The 17,301-nt window shown below is 46.7% G+C and overlaps 7 protein-coding genes across 7 annotated transcripts; 3 read left to right on the top strand and 4 right to left on the bottom strand.

The window, feature by feature from the left end:
- Positions 1 to 1,891: 1,891 nt before the first annotated feature.
- On the bottom strand, positions 1,892 to 3,661 carry VE01_03144 (uncharacterized protein; the record flags this gene model as incomplete). Its single annotated transcript, XM_018272642.2, has 4 exons — positions 1,892 to 2,466; positions 2,522 to 2,617; positions 2,691 to 3,187; positions 3,248 to 3,661. 4 exons carry the CDS (start codon positions 3,659 to 3,661, stop codon positions 1,965 to 1,967), a joined length of 1,509 nt encoding a protein of 502 aa, XP_018132129.1. The 3' UTR covers positions 1,892 to 1,964.
- Positions 3,662 to 3,953: 292 nt separating this feature from the next.
- On the top strand, positions 3,954 to 4,603 carry VE01_03143 (uncharacterized protein). The gene is made up of 2 exons (XM_018272641.2): positions 3,954 to 4,412; positions 4,480 to 4,603. The coding sequence occupies exons 1-2, from the start codon at positions 4,116 to 4,118 to the stop codon at positions 4,558 to 4,560; spliced, it is 378 nt and encodes a 125-aa protein (XP_018132134.1). The 5' UTR covers positions 3,954 to 4,115; the 3' UTR covers positions 4,561 to 4,603.
- A 376-nt stretch (positions 4,604 to 4,979) lies between these two features.
- Positions 4,980 to 6,831, top strand: VE01_03142 (uncharacterized protein). The gene is made up of 4 exons (XM_059463508.1): positions 4,980 to 5,148; positions 5,209 to 5,578; positions 5,627 to 6,128; positions 6,202 to 6,831. The coding sequence occupies exons 1-4, from the start codon at positions 5,101 to 5,103 to the stop codon at positions 6,788 to 6,790; spliced, it is 1,509 nt and encodes a 502-aa protein (XP_059319850.1). The 5' UTR covers positions 4,980 to 5,100; the 3' UTR covers positions 6,791 to 6,831.
- A 393-nt stretch (positions 6,832 to 7,224) lies between these two features.
- On the bottom strand, positions 7,225 to 9,711 carry VE01_03141 (uncharacterized protein). The gene is made up of 3 exons (XM_018272639.2): positions 9,536 to 9,711; positions 9,253 to 9,439; positions 7,225 to 9,199 (listed from the first exon to the last, which is right to left on the bottom strand). Exons 2-3 carry the CDS (start codon positions 9,370 to 9,372, stop codon positions 7,229 to 7,231), a joined length of 2,091 nt encoding a protein of 696 aa, XP_018132132.1. The 5' UTR covers positions 9,373 to 9,439; positions 9,536 to 9,711; the 3' UTR covers positions 7,225 to 7,228.
- Positions 9,712 to 10,173: 462 nt separating this feature from the next.
- Positions 10,174 to 11,508, bottom strand: VE01_03140 (uncharacterized protein; the record flags this gene model as incomplete). The annotated part of the gene is made up of 1 exon (XM_018272638.2): positions 10,174 to 11,508. The coding sequence occupies one exon, from the start codon at positions 11,506 to 11,508 to the stop codon at positions 10,339 to 10,341; it is 1,170 nt and encodes a 389-aa protein (XP_018132133.1). The 3' UTR covers positions 10,174 to 10,338.
- A 436-nt stretch (positions 11,509 to 11,944) lies between these two features.
- VE01_03139 (uncharacterized protein) lies at positions 11,945 to 13,826 on the bottom strand. The gene is made up of 3 exons (XM_018272637.2): positions 13,653 to 13,826; positions 12,480 to 13,586; positions 11,945 to 12,423 (listed from the first exon to the last, which is right to left on the bottom strand). The coding sequence occupies exons 1-2, from the start codon at positions 13,688 to 13,690 to the stop codon at positions 12,665 to 12,667; spliced, it is 960 nt and encodes a 319-aa protein (XP_018132001.2). The 5' UTR covers positions 13,691 to 13,826; the 3' UTR covers positions 11,945 to 12,423; positions 12,480 to 12,664.
- Positions 13,827 to 14,240: 414 nt separating this feature from the next.
- On the top strand, positions 14,241 to 16,962 carry VE01_03138 (uncharacterized protein; the record flags this gene model as incomplete). The annotated part of the gene is made up of 6 exons (XM_059463507.1): positions 14,241 to 14,994; positions 15,071 to 15,213; positions 15,297 to 15,542; positions 15,590 to 15,753; positions 15,817 to 15,887; positions 15,933 to 16,962. The coding sequence occupies exons 1-6, from the start codon at positions 14,888 to 14,890 to the stop codon at positions 16,960 to 16,962; spliced, it is 1,761 nt and encodes a 586-aa protein (XP_059319839.1). The 5' UTR covers positions 14,241 to 14,887.
- Positions 16,963 to 17,301: the final 339 nt, after the last annotated feature.

Raw genomic sequence — 17,301 nt, 5'->3', positions numbered from 1 at the left:
GTAATTCACATACGAGTCGCCCACACAAGCGAGTCGCCCACCAAAACACCAAAATTGACTATTACTGCCTACTACTACACCACCACCCTATATAATGACCCTTATTCGATCGTAATTGAATCCTCGTGCCTCTTGCACGTACGGGAGTTATGGCCCATAATACCACATAAGCCGCAGCGCTTCTGTCGGCCTGTAGAACCCACCTGCTGAGTAGTCCTACTTGCCACCTCCGTACGGACTTGAGCATCAACCTCAGCACTTTGAAGGATATCCTCTGCATCTCGTACGGAGAGGGTTCCCCCTTGCATTATACGCCTCTTACGCTTCCTTTCCCTCCTCTTTTTCTGTTCATTTGCTGCTTGTAGAGCCTTAACTTCTGCCTTAAGTAGAGTAGCAGAATGCATCATAACCTGAGCTCCTTTAGCAAGCCGGCTTAGTGCGTTAGTAATTGAGCTAGGAGAGCTATTCTGATGCTGTATAATGCGGTTCCTAACGTGCTCTGTTTGAAAGTCAAGCTCCCTTATAGTTTAAGGAGTCTTTGAAGTCCAATTGTCACTCTCAACTATAGGAGGAGTCGGAGTTCTTAAGTGTAGATTTAAGTGAGAGAGGACACTCTATGGCTCGTACGGAACTAGCCCTATAGCTCGGAATCCACTCTTAATGTTCTGCTCTGTAAATGTAGCTTTAAATGCTTCCTTAAATGCAGAGAGAAACTCAAGCTTCGTGATATGGTTTAGCTTGTTCCGTACGAAGGTTTTAATCTGACGTCCGTACGAAAGCTTTAGTGGAGTAAAGCAGCTCACGTCAAGTGGCTGAAGAATGTGCGACGAGTGTGGTAGCATATAGAGGGTAATTATCTTCCGTTCTGTACAGTAGTGTTGAAATTGAGCAGAGAGGTGGCTCTCATGTCTGTTAAGAATAAGAAGGCGATACGTTCCGATCGTACGAGCATTTGTATGCTGATTGAAGTGTTGAATCCACTTGTACCCAATTGAATTCGAAGTCCACCCATTCTCACTTAGCGTAATCACCTAATCGTCTGGTAATCCTAAGTCCTTGTACTAAGCAGAGAGGTGATTCTGCGCCTTAAAAATGATGAACGGCGGGAGTGCCCATCCGTACGAATTAACACCTTAGATAATTGACACCTACTCTCTATTTCCTAGCTGTATAGTCTTCGCACGACTACTCTTTGACTCTAAGCTTGTAACCACCTTAGCAGTAGCAATAACTCCCATAGCAAACCCTGCTTCATCAAAGTTGTAGATATCCTGCTCTAAAATACTATATTTTGCAACTGTGTTTCGTACGAGAGAAAACCACTCTTGAATTATCTTAGGATCTTCACATTTTGCTCGTTTATAATCGTACTTCCAGCTAAACTTTGCTTTAATTTCCGTACGACGTTTTATGAAGTTGGTAGTCTAGTTCTTCCCAACAGAGCTCTCGCCTCGTTCGGAGAGTAGAAGGTCAGCCATTTCTTGCACACCTTGCGGCCGGGGCGGAAATCCACGTGAATCTAGGTCAAGGATGTACCGAACGAGAGCTGACTCTTCGTACGGAGTCAACTTCTGTAAGTTAGGAATAGAATCACGTCGGGAAGCCATTCCGTGAATCCGATCGCGTAAGGTCGTTCGGGGGATATCGTACGATGCTGCAGCTGCTCGAACACTTTGAAACTGGCCTTGTTTAATTGCATTAATAGCTAATAGTATTCGACCCTCTTGATTAGAGGATTGGGCTTGTGTTGGTAGTGGCATGTTGACTTTTGTTAAGTTGACGCGTTTTGGTGTTTTGGTGGGCGACTCGCTTGTGTGGGCGACTCGTATGTGAATTACGTTACACCTAAATATTTTGATTATGTAAAACTGACTACTTCCTTATGCCTGCATCATAATCCACTTCTCTAGTACATATCTTTTCTCTCCGAATACACCTTCCAATCCCATATCTAATGTCAACTGCTACAGGGGCCGCTGTTCCTTAATCGAGCGCTTCACCACCCAAATCCCCCCAATCGCCGTCGAAATGATAACCGTCAAAACCAATCCTGCACCTAATAAAATTCCCTGCTCAAAAAATCCCAACTGACTCCCCTCTGGCTGTACCTTCTTTGGTTTCAAAAGCTTTGCGGCTTTTCCATCTTTTCCTACCACCTTTCCTCTCAATTTCACCAGAGCCGAGCTCTGTCCCGCAGGCTCGTAGAACCTGGCTAGCATGTCGTCAATCAGTGCGAGGTTGCTAGATGGTGCCGGCAAGGCGATGTATTGTGGCCGTGGTGACGAGAACATGTTGGTGCTATATTTGTGGTGTGGTGGTGCGGGGACGGGGGTAATGGGCGCAGCAGGCCCAACGAGTATGTGCGAGGGGATAGAGTTGGCAAAACTTGTGTGGGCATTGACATGCTGAGAGAGAAATTTAGCCGTTGCTGGGTCAGAGAAGGTGTAGAGTGCAAGAAGGTCGGGGCTATGTCGCATTAGCAAGATCGAATATAAGGGTTTTGGGAAAGAACGGAATTCACCTTAGTTTGCTGATGCTGACGCTGTCAACTAGGCTGCTCGATGAGATTATGGAGAGGCAATAACCACTGATTTTCATCTTGGTCATAGGACAGCTCCTAGAAAGTATCAGCACCGGAGAACGATAGAATGCTAACCGTCGTAAAACATGAACGTTTTAACACGACCTACCTATCATGAATATCCACAATCTTGAATAGTGTCGTTCCAGATGTGGTGACTTCGCCCTTCTCTTCCGCAGCTTTCAGGGCTTTCTTGGTTTCTAAGAAGTTGTTGTTCCGTACTGTTATCGATTTCGACATGGAGGGAAAGAATTTCCCAGCATAACGAGAGCATGCTTCAGTAAACTCGTCCTTGATGTACTCATTGACAACAATCAAATCGGGGCTGTATGGTGAAGTTCCTTGAAAGGAGAAGCGCGCTTTAACGATAGTTTTTGCTGCAAATTCAATGTCGGCATCGCGATCGACTATCGCAATTGCACGCGCAGAATAGTTCGAGCAAAGCCGGTCTACAGAAGATACATTGCTCTGTGCTGTTTGGTCGACAAGGAATACATGTTCCTGGCTGTAAAGAGTTGCGTTTATGATGCAGAATGTGTCAGGGTCTAACGATTTAGGTAGAATATCTTTCAATACCGAGTCAACATTCAACATCGTATCTGCAAGCTGTCGCAGAGTTTGTATCAATGGCGTGTCGTTTCATAGTATTTGATTGCAGAATCTCACCTCTAAAGCTGTACAGCTCCCAGCCGCTATGGCAGTTACAAGCGGAACTATGATGGAATAGAACCGCGTGTGTGTCGTCGGACGAATAACAACCACACCCTTCCCAATTCTCCGACCCTGGTTGTTGGCCCCGGTAACAATCAAATACTCTTGTTTGATCGATGCCTCAAAATCGAGCCCGTCGTATTGTTGTTCAACGGCATTCATGGTCAGCCAGAACTCTGCCTCCGACTCAAGGCTGGTGTTCGATGAGCCGCTATCTGAGTCCTTGGTAATGGAGGACAAGATGGTAGCGGCATTTTCGCGGAGGCATAAATGAAGCTTTTGGATTTCGTTCTGCCTGTGCCTGACGTTCTCTGTCCTACCATCAATTGCAGCTGCGCGGAGCTGCTCGAGACCGCTTAATGAAGACATTGCGAGAACACGTTTAGGACGAAACAACAATGGATTTAAAACGCTATGATGGTAATAAACACGAATAAAGATTAATCGTAAAATGACATGGAACACATCTGATTTACATCCTTTGAAGTTTGTCATTTGCCGCCAGTTTCTGCCGTGGAACGGCAGTTGACAGGTGATGCTTCCAGGCGACGGAATGTGGGGGTATATTCGGAACACCCCAGTCCGGAACAGAATATGACCCTTCCCGATGACCGCGGCTGGCAATGGAGAGAGAGTGAACAGAGGTGATAGAAACAGACAAGCTGTTGTGAGGTTTTTTTTCATGCGAAAACATTGGTGCCCAAATTGCCAACTGCAAGATTAACTTTTCATACTCACATTTTAATAATCCTGCCTATACGACTGACACAGACTCCTTTGGATCTGTTACTTTCCTCGTTCATTTCTCCCTTCCTTCATCACGATGTCGGTCACGACGACAGCAAACCCTATCACCTATACTCTCCAAAGCACGCTACAGGATTACGAGGTTCACATCTCTGGAAACGACACCAACGAGGCCAATATTGATGCGTCGCTGAATCCGTCCTCAACAACAACACTCGTCCAGAATCCTCCTGGTTGGCCCCGTGACCACAATCGCATCCCCAACTATCGCCCATTAAATCGCCAGTTAAACTTTGAGGAACGTCCCAACGGAAGTAACGGGATCGAACGCGCATTCCTATTTGCCATGTTTACAGGAGTCGCTTTAAATGCAGTAAGTTTGTATATGTTCAAGGAACCACTGAAAGAGATTATAACAAACTAATGATGCGACCTCATAGGGTATGGCCCAGACGTGGGGCAGTACTGGAGGAAAAGTATTTACAAAGGTCTTTCGTTACGCGATTGGGGGGGAATGGTAGACTGCTATTTAGAGTATCTAAGGAGCAAATTATTAAACTGATCAAATTCATCTCTTTCACTTAATCTGCACTATTGTCAACCTTACCTAATTTGCGCATACACTTGAGTCTATTCGCGCTTTGTCCGAAATAAAACTAGTATTCAATGAAGCTCCTCACAGAGATAAATATGCTACTTTAACTTGAGAATGTGTTTGTTATACGGGGGCGGGTAGCTTTTGCTTGCCAAATTCCCCACCCCCGCCATTTCCCCGGTCCGGGTGATGTGGGGTTCTATCCCTTTGTCTCGCTAACTACGCAGAATCATTTCCAATATTGCAAAATACGGGTCCGCGCGCTATACCAATACGCAATTATATGAAGTACATCTGGACTGCAATGATTTATCTTTGCCTTATTCTATGTGCTTCCCCGATCTCCTTGGACAGACGAAACAGAAGCAAATGCTCATACGCGGCCACATCCCATCGCCGTCACTTATACACATAATATCCTCAGGACCTGGATGCATACGACCAAACTGAGTCACTTTCTATCATCATGTCCCCAAGGAATGATTTCTCCCAATGCACAGCTGGCGATCCAAAAGTAGGAAAGACCTCCAATGCTCCATGTGTAAGTCCGGTATGCTAATACTACGGTTATCAGTTTTGGCCAGCATACATCAGACATTTGGCACTCGCAAACATTTGCATCATGGTGTTTCTCGCAAACATGTACGCGGCAGGCATTACGACCGGGTTTGCTGCTCTCGCCATGGAGTTTCACCTTAGCAACGCCCAGTTGGTGGACGTGATTTCATATCCCGTGTTGGCACTCGGTGTCGGTAATGTTTTCTGGACACCAACTGCAGTTTGCTTAGGAAAGCGTGCAACCATCATAGTTGCTCTTTTTGTTTTTCTAGCTGCTACAATCTGGAGCATCAGGGCTGCAACATTCCAAAGCCTAGTCGCTTCTCGGATCTTAGCTTGCTTCGCTGGTGGTAGCATCGATTCCCTTGGTCCTGCAATAGTTGCTGGTAAGTTTTCACTGATTTATTGAATAATCTGGAGCTGACGTGCGCCAGATCTATACATGGAGCGTTACTTTGCAACGGCCATGGCCATATTCTCAATCTTTCTTGCCGGAGGGTCTCAGATTGGGCCTATGATTGCAGGCTTCATCATTACTGCTAAGGGTTGGAGATGGTTCTTCATCTTGTGCGCTATCCTTATTGGAGTGAATCTTGTCCTGATTTTGTTGTTCCTTCCCGAGACGAACTATCGACGTGTTATGTACGACGGGGAAACCGCACAAGAAGCTGATAAGGTGGCCGTTCAGATGATTGAGTATAAAAACGAGGCAGTGAATGCGCCTGTAGTGACTACAGAATCTACTGGGTCGCAAGCACTCAATTTGAATCCGCCTTACGCTGGGTCATATTGGAGGGATCTCATCAGTTTCAAGAACCGCGGTACCGAACCACGCGGACTGGTCGAATGGCCTCGGCAATTTTCGCTCCCATTTCGCTTCATTTTGGTACCACAGGTTTTCTTCGCAACCATTTCTTATGGTGTATTCCTTGGAGGGTAAGCACTACATTTCTGTTGTTCCTTCTGCATAAGCAAACTACTGTGTATTATACATTCTGACAGTGCCTAGCGCAGTAATAATTGCTACAGTTGCCCCCCAGCTCCTGTCTCCCCCTCCCTACCTCTTCAAAGCATCCGGTATTGGTCTTTTCGCACTCTCTTCTTTCCTCGGCATTGTTATAGCCTACCCTATTGCGGGACCGTTTACCGATTACATGTCGCGCTTCCTTAGGCAACGATCTCACGGAGAGACTCATATCCCAGAGTATCGTATGCCGGCTCTACTCATGCCTTTCCTCATCGCTCCGCCTGGTCTCCTCCTTTTCGCATACACCTTAGCTCACGGAGGTAGCGCATACGCTGCTGCGGCTGGTTACGCTATGCAGGTTTCTGCTCTAGTCTTTGTTCCGTCCGTTGTTCTGTCTGTTGTAGTTGACGGGTGGCCAGCAACAGGGTCAGAAGCCTTGGTACTTATCAATGCGGGCAAAAATACCGTCGCCTTTGGGGTCACGCTTAGTATTCCAATCTGGCTTGCAAGAGAAGGCTTAATCAAGATGTTTTGGGAGATGGCCGCAATCCAATGGGCCATTTTGGTATTAGCTGTGCCACTCTACGTCTTGGGACCATGGGCAAGAAAGAAGACGTTTTGGCTGGTCTAGATAGGTCAATATGGAAGCATTACTGCTCCCATGACAAGAACTACCTATATCTTGTTAGAGTGTTTATTCAATTCATAAGTTACGGAATTATTTTTTACTTTTCTGAATGTCAGATGCTTGGGATAATTCCTATGGTTTTGTAACCCGCATTGAATCCATGATCGACAGTTACCCCAGAGTGATAATTTGCGGCGTCATGTTTCATGGCTCGCGCTATCATCTCTGACTCAACCACTATAACATTAAAGACATTAATCGCAAGCGATTTACCCCTACGGTACTTTGACTCCATTTCAATTATAGACGAGGCATATATGTCTCATTATAAATACATATCCAAATGCGAAAGTACAAGGTTGGCCTTTCCTTTGAAGACAATGCCGTGTTTTATATAGCTTATCTCAGTTATTTGACAAACTAAACAATATATTTATCCGGCTACATATCCCTAGACGCCAAAACGCCACTCTTAAGTACCTCGACGATCTGAATACCTCTCAAGCCTTCGATTATGTGTGATAGAGTGGGGAATGCTTGCACTAGCTGCTGCCCACCAAGGTCTGTGAAGTTTACCTTAGCCACGCCAGCCTTCCACTCTCTCTGTCCTTCCGAAGTAGGAAAAGGAGGGTACACCGTAACAGTTCCGCGGTAGTTGTGGCCACTTTCTTTGCTGGACGTAATGGCATTCCAGTGAAGACTGGGAGCCTGAGTGGTAGGCTCCGCTGATGGCACTTCAACCAGACCCTCTAGGGTCAAGGTGCAGAATTCAGTACCCTCCCACCCAGCACTAAGCGAATAGGAAGATGCTGTGGATGTGTCTTCCAGGGTAGCAAAGACCTTAGAAAAGCCGAGCTCTTCCCTGCCAGTGATAATTGGGTCTGCCTTGTTCTCGAACATGACAGGGATAAAGTCACCTTTCTTCGCACCTCCAGTTGCGAGCTCATTATCGGTCAAGGCGCCAGTCGCTGTCTTGTTGTCACTGGTGACATTGTGGATATAAAGTGCGAAGAACGAGTAGCCCCGGCCACCAAGCCAGCTCAAGTTTGCCAGGCGCGTAACCGCGAGAGTGGCCGTTGCCCAGCTTCCGTTGGTGTCAATTGACAGTTCTTCACTTGGTAAGAGCGTGCTAATGTAGCTTTTGTGTGTTTTAAATGTGAGGTAGGAGGTCTTATATGAATGCTCTCCCAAATTTCGTAGTCTCCCCATGTGATCTTGTCTTGGACCAGGAGAAGGTCCAAAGGAGAAGGCCGCTCGCCTGTATGTGGCGTTCCTAGCAAGCTCTCGGAGGAGAATTCCACGTGCATGATCGTAAGCATCGTGCCGGAAGTTTATCTCTGTGAATTGCATTGGGTCAATGACTTTTCCACCATGTTTACCATGTGTTGTTTTAAAAGCTGCTTGTCGTGTAAAGTCTTGGACGAGTGTTGCGCGATCATAACGAGCCTGAACGTAGAGTTGGAGTCGACGTGGGACATCTGATGCTTGCGTACCGAGAGGGAAAAGTGCACCAAGCGCTGCACCATCCTCGATAGCTTGCGCACCACCCTGACCCTGGTGAGGAAGGAATGCATGGGCTGCATCTCCAAGCAGACACGCTTTCCCGCGCACCCAATTGTCTTTTCCCAGCTCCTCGTGATCTAGCAGTTTCCACAATTTAATAGTCTCAGCCGATGCCTTCGCAAGGAGCAGTCGCACATCCTCTGGGTACGAGGAGAAACAAGATAGCATGCTGTCTTTGGATGCTGCCTGGTCCCAGTTATCTCCATCGGCTTCGGTCTCCTCGTCGGGGTGCAAGGCCACGAAGTTTATAAGTGTGTTATTTCTGCATGGATAGATTACAATGCGTCGATCGGTGCCATATAAGAGACGCATCTCTCCTTTCCTCTCCAGGAAATGAGCAGTCTTAGGGTCGGCGCGGATGACATCGGCGGGTATCAAAAATCTAAAAGCACTAGATCCAGATGGAGTTGGTAATGGGCAATCCTTAGCTATGGAAGATCTGAGCTTCGAGTGTACCCCATCGGCGCCAATGAGCAGATCTCCGGTATACGTGAATCCGTCCTCTAATGTCAAGGACGGTGTATCAATGTTAATAGACACGACCTTGCTTCGCAGATTAAGGACAACGGGGTGCCCTATCCCTTCCGGTGACACAGCAATGCTCTTCAGTGCGTTGTGTAGATCTACTCGATGTATCAACTGCCAAGGGTAGGGAAAGACAGAGGACAATGGTCTAACGTCCTTCTGAAAAACCATTTCTCCATTTGGTCGATATTCAGATACCCATTCTGTCTGGTTTGCTCCATGGTCTTCTGGGATCATGCCCATCCTTCGCAGTAGGCCATTGACATTGCTTGGTATATGGATGGCAGCACCAGCCTCGGATGCAAATCTAGAGGATTCAAAGATCTGTATTCTACATTAGTGACTCTCCCGAAGAAAGTTTTAAAGGCTTTTCAAACCTCAACTTGATGTCCTGCGCGACGCAAGAAGATGGCAGCTGATAAGCCGCCAATTCCTCCACCGGCCACCAATACTTTCAAAGGCTCATACCCCTCTAAGACGGTTTCATATTTCGACATTGTAACCAATTTTCGTTGAATATATGGTTTTAACTCAAACGAAGCTTTGTTCGAATGGCTTGTCAATCTGTCAGGGAAGTCGAAATATCAGTATAAAACAAAACAATTCGTGCGTGATGTCGAAGCGGCTTGTTTGCGATGAGATATAGGGACATATAGGTACCAGAAATTGGTGGGGATTAACACCAACCCGTAAGCTACGGGTGAGGCTGCTGGATGTTATTGATGGCCCGGATCCATGTCCAGTTATGCGGTTTCCCCACTCCGGCCGCATCCATGTTTAATTTAGTTGAGACAGTATTACGGAAGAAACAATTATTCCCGAGATGAGAGTTGAAGCCTAAACTTTACTCACCCACTCTGAGCCGAACGGCTTGTGTGGGGCCGTGTGGGGGCGGAGTCTTGGGCTCGAAGCCAATCGTACAATCCACCCCACCGGCTCTAAGGCCACAATAGTTTTATTATTATTATAATGGTAAAGTGATATTTAGAAGTAGGTATTTTATGGTGGATTGGCGCAAAGCTCAAAATACTTTTCATGCGTACCATGCTGCTTATTATCTAATCTTTAGATGAGTTACGCCGTATTGACATTCGACTATGTATAGAAAGGATCAGTATTGACTTGGAGGTGTTACAGAGGGATCACAGGACATCCGATTCAGTCATACTTAAATACAACTTCATGTAATAAAGCATTGATGCGATTCATTCCAAGCTAGAGCTTAAAACCCGTAGACCTAAACTAAATCCGAATTTTTAGTCATTGTTGAAAAGACTAGGCGATTCACATGATGCTTCCTCCTCTTTTTCCAGCACAAACTTATGGCTTCCCAGCTTTTCATATGCACAGCTCAGTAGCTCTTCTTCGAAATCTGCCTACGTAATTCTGGCGAATAAAGCGAGAATCTGCTAGCATAGCTTTTCGAGTAACATGACGCATACGGCGAGCGGTGACTGACAGACTTATATGCAATATGGAGTCCCCTCGCTTGCGTTGATATACCTAAGATCAATGAAGGACTCATAGTTCCAGTAATCGCCTTGTACCCCCTCGCCCTCAACTGGAACGTTTCCATAAAATCTCGCAGTCCAGTATGCACTACCTTGAGTATATTTATTGAAGGCGTACAGACCAGTATTGAGGTTCTTTCTCCGGTTTGCGAGTTTGTTGTTGCTAGCCGTCTGGATAGACCACTCGCCGATCCAGACAGGGAACTTGCCATCGCCAGCAGAGGCCTTTGCGTCGGAGCAGATATTGGCAGAAACAGTATCGGAATCTGTTGGGCGACCGGCAAAATAATAGTTGTGCACATCAAAGACGAGGTTTGTATTCGCCGGGAACTGTGGTGACCAGTATGCTTCTCCTCTAAAGCTGCCTTGAAACATCACAGGAATATTTGGATTGGTTGCAACAACCCGTTGAATAACGCCCTTGATGTATTCCAAAGTCCATGCGGCTCCTGCATCCGATAGGGCTGCCGGGGTTCCGAAATACATCATATTCGGGTTGTCCACAGGCTCGTTGATTGGTTCAATGGTGAAGGATTGTGGGAAACCGGAGCTTTGGACAAAGGCAATAACAGCGTCAATTGCCTTGTAGGAATATGTCAAAGCAGTCTGGTTGTTGAACCAGCCGAAATGACCCTCGGCCTCGCCAAACCCCATTCCATTCACACCACCAGGCAAAGAGTGCACATCAACTATGATATGCATGTTGTACTTATTGATGGCATATGTGGCAATGTTCTTGAGAAATTGCTTTTGATTCCCGGTGTAAAGTTGGGTGCCCGGGACCTTCACCCATGCTGCGTAGGTCGTCGGTATACGTAGAACGTTGACGCCGGCCGCAGCGAGCTTGTCAATAGTCGAAGGGGTAATGTATGTCGCGTACCGCTGTTCGAGGACAGGGCCGCACTGAGTGCCGAGATGAGCACACAAGCCCCATTCGTCCAAGGCACCTCCAGAATGTTGGCTCCACCAGGTAGGGTCGATGACAGCTTCTTGTATCAGCCAGCCACCAAGGTTGACTCCATTGCCTTTAGAAATTTTCCAGTTGAAAGAGCTCGTTGATGGAGCCCCCAATGCACCTGGCAGGGCAAGGCCGAGGAAGAAGAGAGCGTTTGATACAAGCATGGCAAAATGAGATAAGTAAAACTCAAGTCCTGAGTGTTGATGATGACTGGCAGCTCATTTTTCTTTGGACTTCATGCTAGTTATATAGATAGTCAGAACATATTACCCCACAGACGTGCTGCTAATAAAGACTTGCAATTAAGAAAGATCCACATCGGTAGTTACTCGAAATTGACAACTTCATAGAGAAATATCACAATGCAGTTGAGGCTTCCCCTGTAACATGACGGTTGACGAGGTTTGTCACCCACTTGCCGATATAATATTTTCAAAGGCCCCGAGGAAATAAGGTAGAGGGTAAAGATTTAAAATTGTCGGGTCCTGCAGAAACCTGGCTAACGGTGAAGAATAATTTCATTGCTACTTGGTTACCCCGCATTCTATATTCTATATCAAACCAATCTACCATGAAGAATGCACATTTACTAGTGGAAAGTGCGGATATGAACAGTGACCCGGCCTAGCTCGGTGTAGTTGCTGCCGACACTTGGAAGCATTGGGCGAAACTATAAGCAAAAATGAGTGAAACTAGCAGTGATTTAACCGTAAGTGTCAGACATTGCCCCGGAGCTGCTCCGGTTTTTAGATCTGGGACAGAAAAATAAATGCGGGGAAGAATTAATAATTTCGGTGTTATGACGGCCTCAACACACATACCAAAATTTCCTTTGTCAGTCACCCTGAGAGCAACAATACCACAGGAGCACGTTGCCTCCCTTATTGGACCTCATCCGGTTTCTCGCTATCAGTTGGTGCGCCGTCCTCCTCAATTCTCCGTCCACTGCCATCTTCTCGTTCTCCGCCCCCCATCCGCATCCCCAAGCTCAGTAGCGAAGGCGCTCTCTCTGCTCAAATTCTTCAGAACCCTGATACTATCTTTGCTCTGTTGTCTTTTTCTCGCAGCTCTCCATGCACCTATGCTGAAGCATTAGATATATGATCATCAGGTGGTAGATCACTGGGTGAAGAACTCTTGGTAGGGATCATTGAGTGACGGATCACTATGATTATGAATTTGAATATCTCGTACCCTAACAAGCTTCGCGACCATAGACCACGAGGAAACCTTTTGCATTTCACTGTAGTTACCACCTCCTCCCTGAGTCTGTAAAATAAGTGAATATTCTAGGATTGCTTGGGCCCTCAACCATGACGTCTAAAACCCAGGACTTGTCTTGAAGGGCAACTTTCGATGAAGCCTCGACACAATCTCCGTATAATCCTTCTCGTTCTCTGCGGTGATGAAGCCGTGCCTTACAAAAAAATCAATCATCACTGTGGCACAGCTAGGCTTGAATTCCCCATTCCTCATCGCCTCCTTTACCTCATCAACACCAAGCAAGTGAAAACTCTGCACGTCGTTGTCGACTGGCTTGAAAGTCACATGCTCGCCTACCTCCAGGTCGTACACATACAACACTCCCGGATTCATAAGCCCCAGTTCTCCGCCAGCCTTCTCATCAGATATATTGAACCATGTCACAGCTCCCGCAGCCACCGTGTCTCTTCGTACAAGCTCTTCTGATAAAGCGGCCTCTTCACCAGCCTCACGAACAAGGCATTCAAAGGGCATCTCACCCCTTGCCACGCCACCTGCGACAGTGTTGTCTAGCATGTTCGGCCAGGTGGATTTCTTCGCATTTCTCCGCGGGATCCAGAACTTCATTCCCGAGCTCGTACGCGTGTAGACGGTCATGTGTGCCCCTCTTCCCACGATACCGAATAGGGAGCTCGCAGACCGTTCGATGCCGATATCAAAACTTGCACCTACAATTGGGAATTGTTCATCACGCTTCTTCCCCAGTCCAGGAAAAGTCTTCTTCTCGCGGGCGAGATCGAGGAGGTCATCAATCGCTTTGACACATGCTTCTTGCCAGTCTTCGCGATCCTGTTTGATCAGATGGACTTCTTTATGTGGGGTCGTAACGAGGCGGAAGTCGGGCGTCCATGGCATGCGCTGAACAATGGAGTCCAAGAGAAAGCCGTGTGGTTGAGGGTCGTCCGGAAGAAAGAAAAGCCATAAGGACTCTAGCTCTCTGTTGTAGGCATCGGTACGACATGGTTCGTAGTACGGGAAGCTAGGACTCGGGAGGCACTAGTAAGCCCAAGTTGATAGGGAGATGCGATGTGGGGACGGAATTTACTTATCACACTCGTGGACAATTTCGAGAATGCTCTTCATGGCTGTTGAGGAACAGGTAGAATACCCTACGCTGGACAATCTTTGAAGAGAGGATTGGGGATAGAAGGGATCCAATTCGGAATGGGTTACGACGAGAATTTTGCGAACTTGGGCTTTTAGGCAGGGCGAGAAGGAGTGTTCGTGATATGAATACAACGACTTACATATCAGTGGGGACACATGCAGCTAGCCGAGTAGGGCTAGCGGCAGGTATCACTGTAGATATACGTTGCGCTAATATTAACCTATAAGTCTGCGCGTGCCGCGTCAAGTCAGTATGCCACTAATCTTACTCGTTTAAGGCAGATTTCATCTACGCAACTTCCTGTGAAGTAATCCTTTCAGAAGCGCCAAAGATTCCGAATGGATATCTTAGTAGGCAGCTTGTCAAAACCCTCTCTCCTTGACATATTTCTGGTCTCGTTCTCTAGAGAACCCATCACCGGTCGCCACGTTCTGAACAACCGCTAGATTGGCCTGGGACACATGACGGGCGACTTTCCAAATCTGGCTGCGCAGTGCAATTGTCTGTTGTGTTACTGCGAACTCTGTGCTGGCCATCGCCTTATAATTATATTGGCCTGGCACACAGTCCTGGCGCTTTTGCAAACCTGTTTATGCAATGTAATTGTCTGTTGTGTTACCGCGCACTGTATGGTATATGCGCCATAATGCCTCCAAATGCCAAACTAAGATAACCGGTGTCGAACCTACTGAGCACTCTCGCTCGCACCCTTCATGTTGGAGGTTGCACTCTTCTGCGGTGGCTTGCAAAGGTGCCATTCCTAAACTCTGACGCCGTCCCATAAGAATCAGCCTTGCTGCTGATGTTGCAGCGCCATGCTTGTCCAGATCTTATCCCGCATCGATTATGGATGCCCTCTCGATTGCGACTGGAGTTGTGACTTTGATAGGCGCTGTGAGCAAGACCATCCAGGCAGTTAAGGTTGTCTATGGAGGCCCCGCTGAATTGCAAGTCCTCTTCAATGAAGTTTCAGACCTCACTGCAATCCTCAATGATGTGGCAGCAATATTGGGTCGAAGAGTGTCGGCTGGCGAAAACGTCGAGGGTTTGGACAATATTGTCGTGTCGCTCCGCAAGTAGAGGACTATACTACAAAATCTAGATCAACTCATCCACCAGATGTTAACCAAGGACAAAATACAAAAATAGATGTTCCAGGCGGTATCTACCAAATGCGGAAACGAAGATGGCTTGTAGCACGCCGGAAAGTCATTACTTTTAGGAAACAATTGTCTGTCATGCGTGAAGAAATGATCGCGGTGATACACCTCGGAAATCTGTAAGAACAACTCTCATGATACTTTGTTGTGCGGTCACCCAATGCCTAATCATCTAACAATGGCTCTATTAAATAGATCCATTGGGTCTCGAGTGGAGCTACGTCTAGCCAATGTCATCACTTTTAGTGAGAATGCAATGAGGATGCTTACTGAGCAAAGCCAACGTATGAGAGGACTTGTACAGGATATCGAAGGAATCAAGCAGTCTGTGGGTCAGGGTATAGGTCCAGAACGAGCAACGTCCTTCACAACAAGGCAGATCAAGTCAGCCCCTAGATATACAAGATAACCTGATTCATAGAGATATCCAAGCGCAGGAGATCGAAGTGCAACCTCTTTGGCAACCCCCGTCTTGTTGCAGCAGAAATTGCTATTGCGCCTGCCACAATGTCTGCTACAATCGTAGTCCCCAATTTCTCGACAGACTCTTGGGGGTGCTCTTTTGGACCTACACCGGCCTGGCAATTATTAAACAGAACTGTGATTCTTCAACTTGTGTCCGCAATGAGACATTCGCAATACAGATCTCCTATTTTTTCCCTGCCTGGTATGTGAATAAAGCGTTTAACTTCACGTGCAAGTTTACACAACTAGGCGGACCTCAGGTCTCTCTAAGGACTTCTAGGATTGTCGATCAGTCAGCGTCAATCTTTCACTTCACACACATTGGAGATCTCGATGCCATAAAAAGTCTTTATTCCCAAGGGCTTGCTTCTTCGCTGGATGTATCACACAAGAAATGGAATACTCCCCTACATGTAAGTCTATGGTACGGCTATTTTCACGCATTCACTAACAATTCTCAAGTCAGCTGTGGTTAGAGGGATGTCACACTGATCGACTTTTTTATTGCTACAGAAGCAGATGAAGACGTTCTAGACCTAGCCCATAGGTTTGCGTTTCTCCCATATTCAGTACGATAGCTAATGAAATGCAGAAGCCCAGCGTCTCTTGCTTGGGACATTATCCTATCACGATCTAAAAGCAATACTGTCATTGAACACCTTCTCGGCTCGTTTGGCGATTCCAGATACATAGAAGACTACCGCTTCTCTCACCTCCACGAAGTAGTCTTAGATATAAAACATAGCAGTATTGAAGAAGCACTAAGCCGTGATCCTTCCTGGATTAACTGTACCGATACACACCAAAACACCCCTCTCCTGTGGGCAAGCCGCCGCGGAAACAATGTCCACGTTCAAACTCTACTACATTGTGGCGCTGATTCCAGTATCAAGAATGATGTAGGCGAGGATGCGCTTATCGAGTCCGTTTACTTCGGCCGTCTCGACTGTATGCTATCTCTTCTTCGAGCCCACGCACCTATATCTGAAGCTGCAGACGGAAAAAAAAATCTTCATCACGCATGCAAACTCCGCGATGATCTCGCATACATCAAGTCTATCATCCAAAGAGGCACAGACATAAATCGGAAGGACTGTTTAATCCGCACACCCTTTGCACTCGCGTCTTCAATGAACCATTTTCGCACAATCAAGTATCTTCTTGACCATGGTGCGGAAATTGACGCTAGGGATGCGTACGGCTCAACCCCCCTCATGCGAGCAGTTCGCTACGGTGCACTTGAAGCTGCTACTCTGCTCTTCTCATATGGGGCTGACATCACTGCGACTGACGTTGATAACCTCACCATATTGCACAAAGTAGCGCTTAGCACCGACACCTCCATGATGAAACTCCTCCAAACCCAAGACCTACGAGGTTTATATTCGGATACACGGGATATTTCTGGGAAAACAGCGTATCAGATGCTTGTCGAACATAAGCCGTGCGTGGAGACTCTTATTGTATTCACTGAGTTGCTAGATATTATAAGACGTGGTGCAGAGGTAGGTGAAGTCGTCGAGCAAGTATTTGAAATGGAATTAGAATTAGAACCGGAGACGGAACATACATCTATGGAAAGTAGTTTGTATGAGTCTGAGGATGCGCTAGAGTCATTTTAAGATATATATATAAGTTATGTAACGTGTTCTTGCCTTCTGCACAGAGGCAGGGATGCCATACTCATGGCTTTATATAAGGACGTCTCCATAATGCCTAAAAGTAGTCTTCTGTCCTTCTTCATAATCGGCTTTTAGGCCGTAGTCCCTCTTTTCTCGTTCCACCCCAACAACTTGCATCTCAATACATAGACCCATTCACTGGAAAGCATCCATAGCCAAAGTAAAATAAAGCAGAGAGACACTATTATTGACCCGAGCAAGCTTAATACACTAAACCAACGGAAGGCAAGCCAGATAGATGCCCAATGTGTCCCTGGGGTCTGCTCAGCCGCTAAAGCA

This window comes from Pseudogymnoascus verrucosus (assembly GCF_001662655.1).
Source record: "Pseudogymnoascus verrucosus strain UAMH 10579 unplaced genomic scaffold scaffold_12, whole genome shotgun sequence".
NCBI lineage: Eukaryota > Fungi > Ascomycota > Leotiomycetes > Thelebolales > Thelebolaceae > Pseudogymnoascus > Pseudogymnoascus verrucosus.
The sequence above is the reverse complement of the archived record's forward strand: the minus strand, read 5'-3'. Positions and strand labels throughout refer to the sequence as shown.

Bases quoted from the DNA above. Each gene is read 5' to 3' on its own strand.
- VE01_03143 (XM_018272641.2), top strand. From the start codon at position 4,116: ATGTCGGTCACGACGACAGCAAACCCTATCACCTATACTCTCCAAAGC. The intron at 4,413-4,479 runs GTAAGTTTGTAT...GCGACCTCATAG, and splicing joins CAGGAGTCGCTTTAAATGCA to GGTATGGCCCAGACGTGGGG.
- VE01_03142 (XM_059463508.1), top strand. From the start codon at position 5,101: ATGTCCCCAAGGAATGATTTCTCCCAATGCACAGCTGGCGATCCAAAA. The intron at 5,579-5,626 runs GTAAGTTTTCAC...GACGTGCGCCAG, and splicing joins TGGTCCTGCAATAGTTGCTG to ATCTATACATGGAGCGTTAC. The intron at 6,129-6,201 runs GTAAGCACTACA...GACAGTGCCTAG, and splicing joins TATGGTGTATTCCTTGGAGG to CGCAGTAATAATTGCTACAG.
- VE01_03141 (XM_018272639.2), bottom strand. From the start codon at position 9,372: ATGTCGAAATATGAAACCGTCTTAGAGGGGTATGAGCCTTTGAAAGTA. The intron at 9,200-9,252 runs GTTTGAAAAGCC...TGTAGAATACAG, and splicing joins GCGCAGGACATCAAGTTGAG to ATCTTTGAATCCTCTAGATT.
- VE01_03139 (XM_018272637.2), bottom strand. From the start codon at position 13,690: ATGAAGAGCATTCTCGAAATTGTCCACGAGTGTGATAA. The intron at 13,587-13,652 runs GTAAATTCCGTC...CCCGAGTCCTAG, and splicing joins ATTGTCCACGAGTGTGATAA to CTTCCCGTACTACGAACCAT.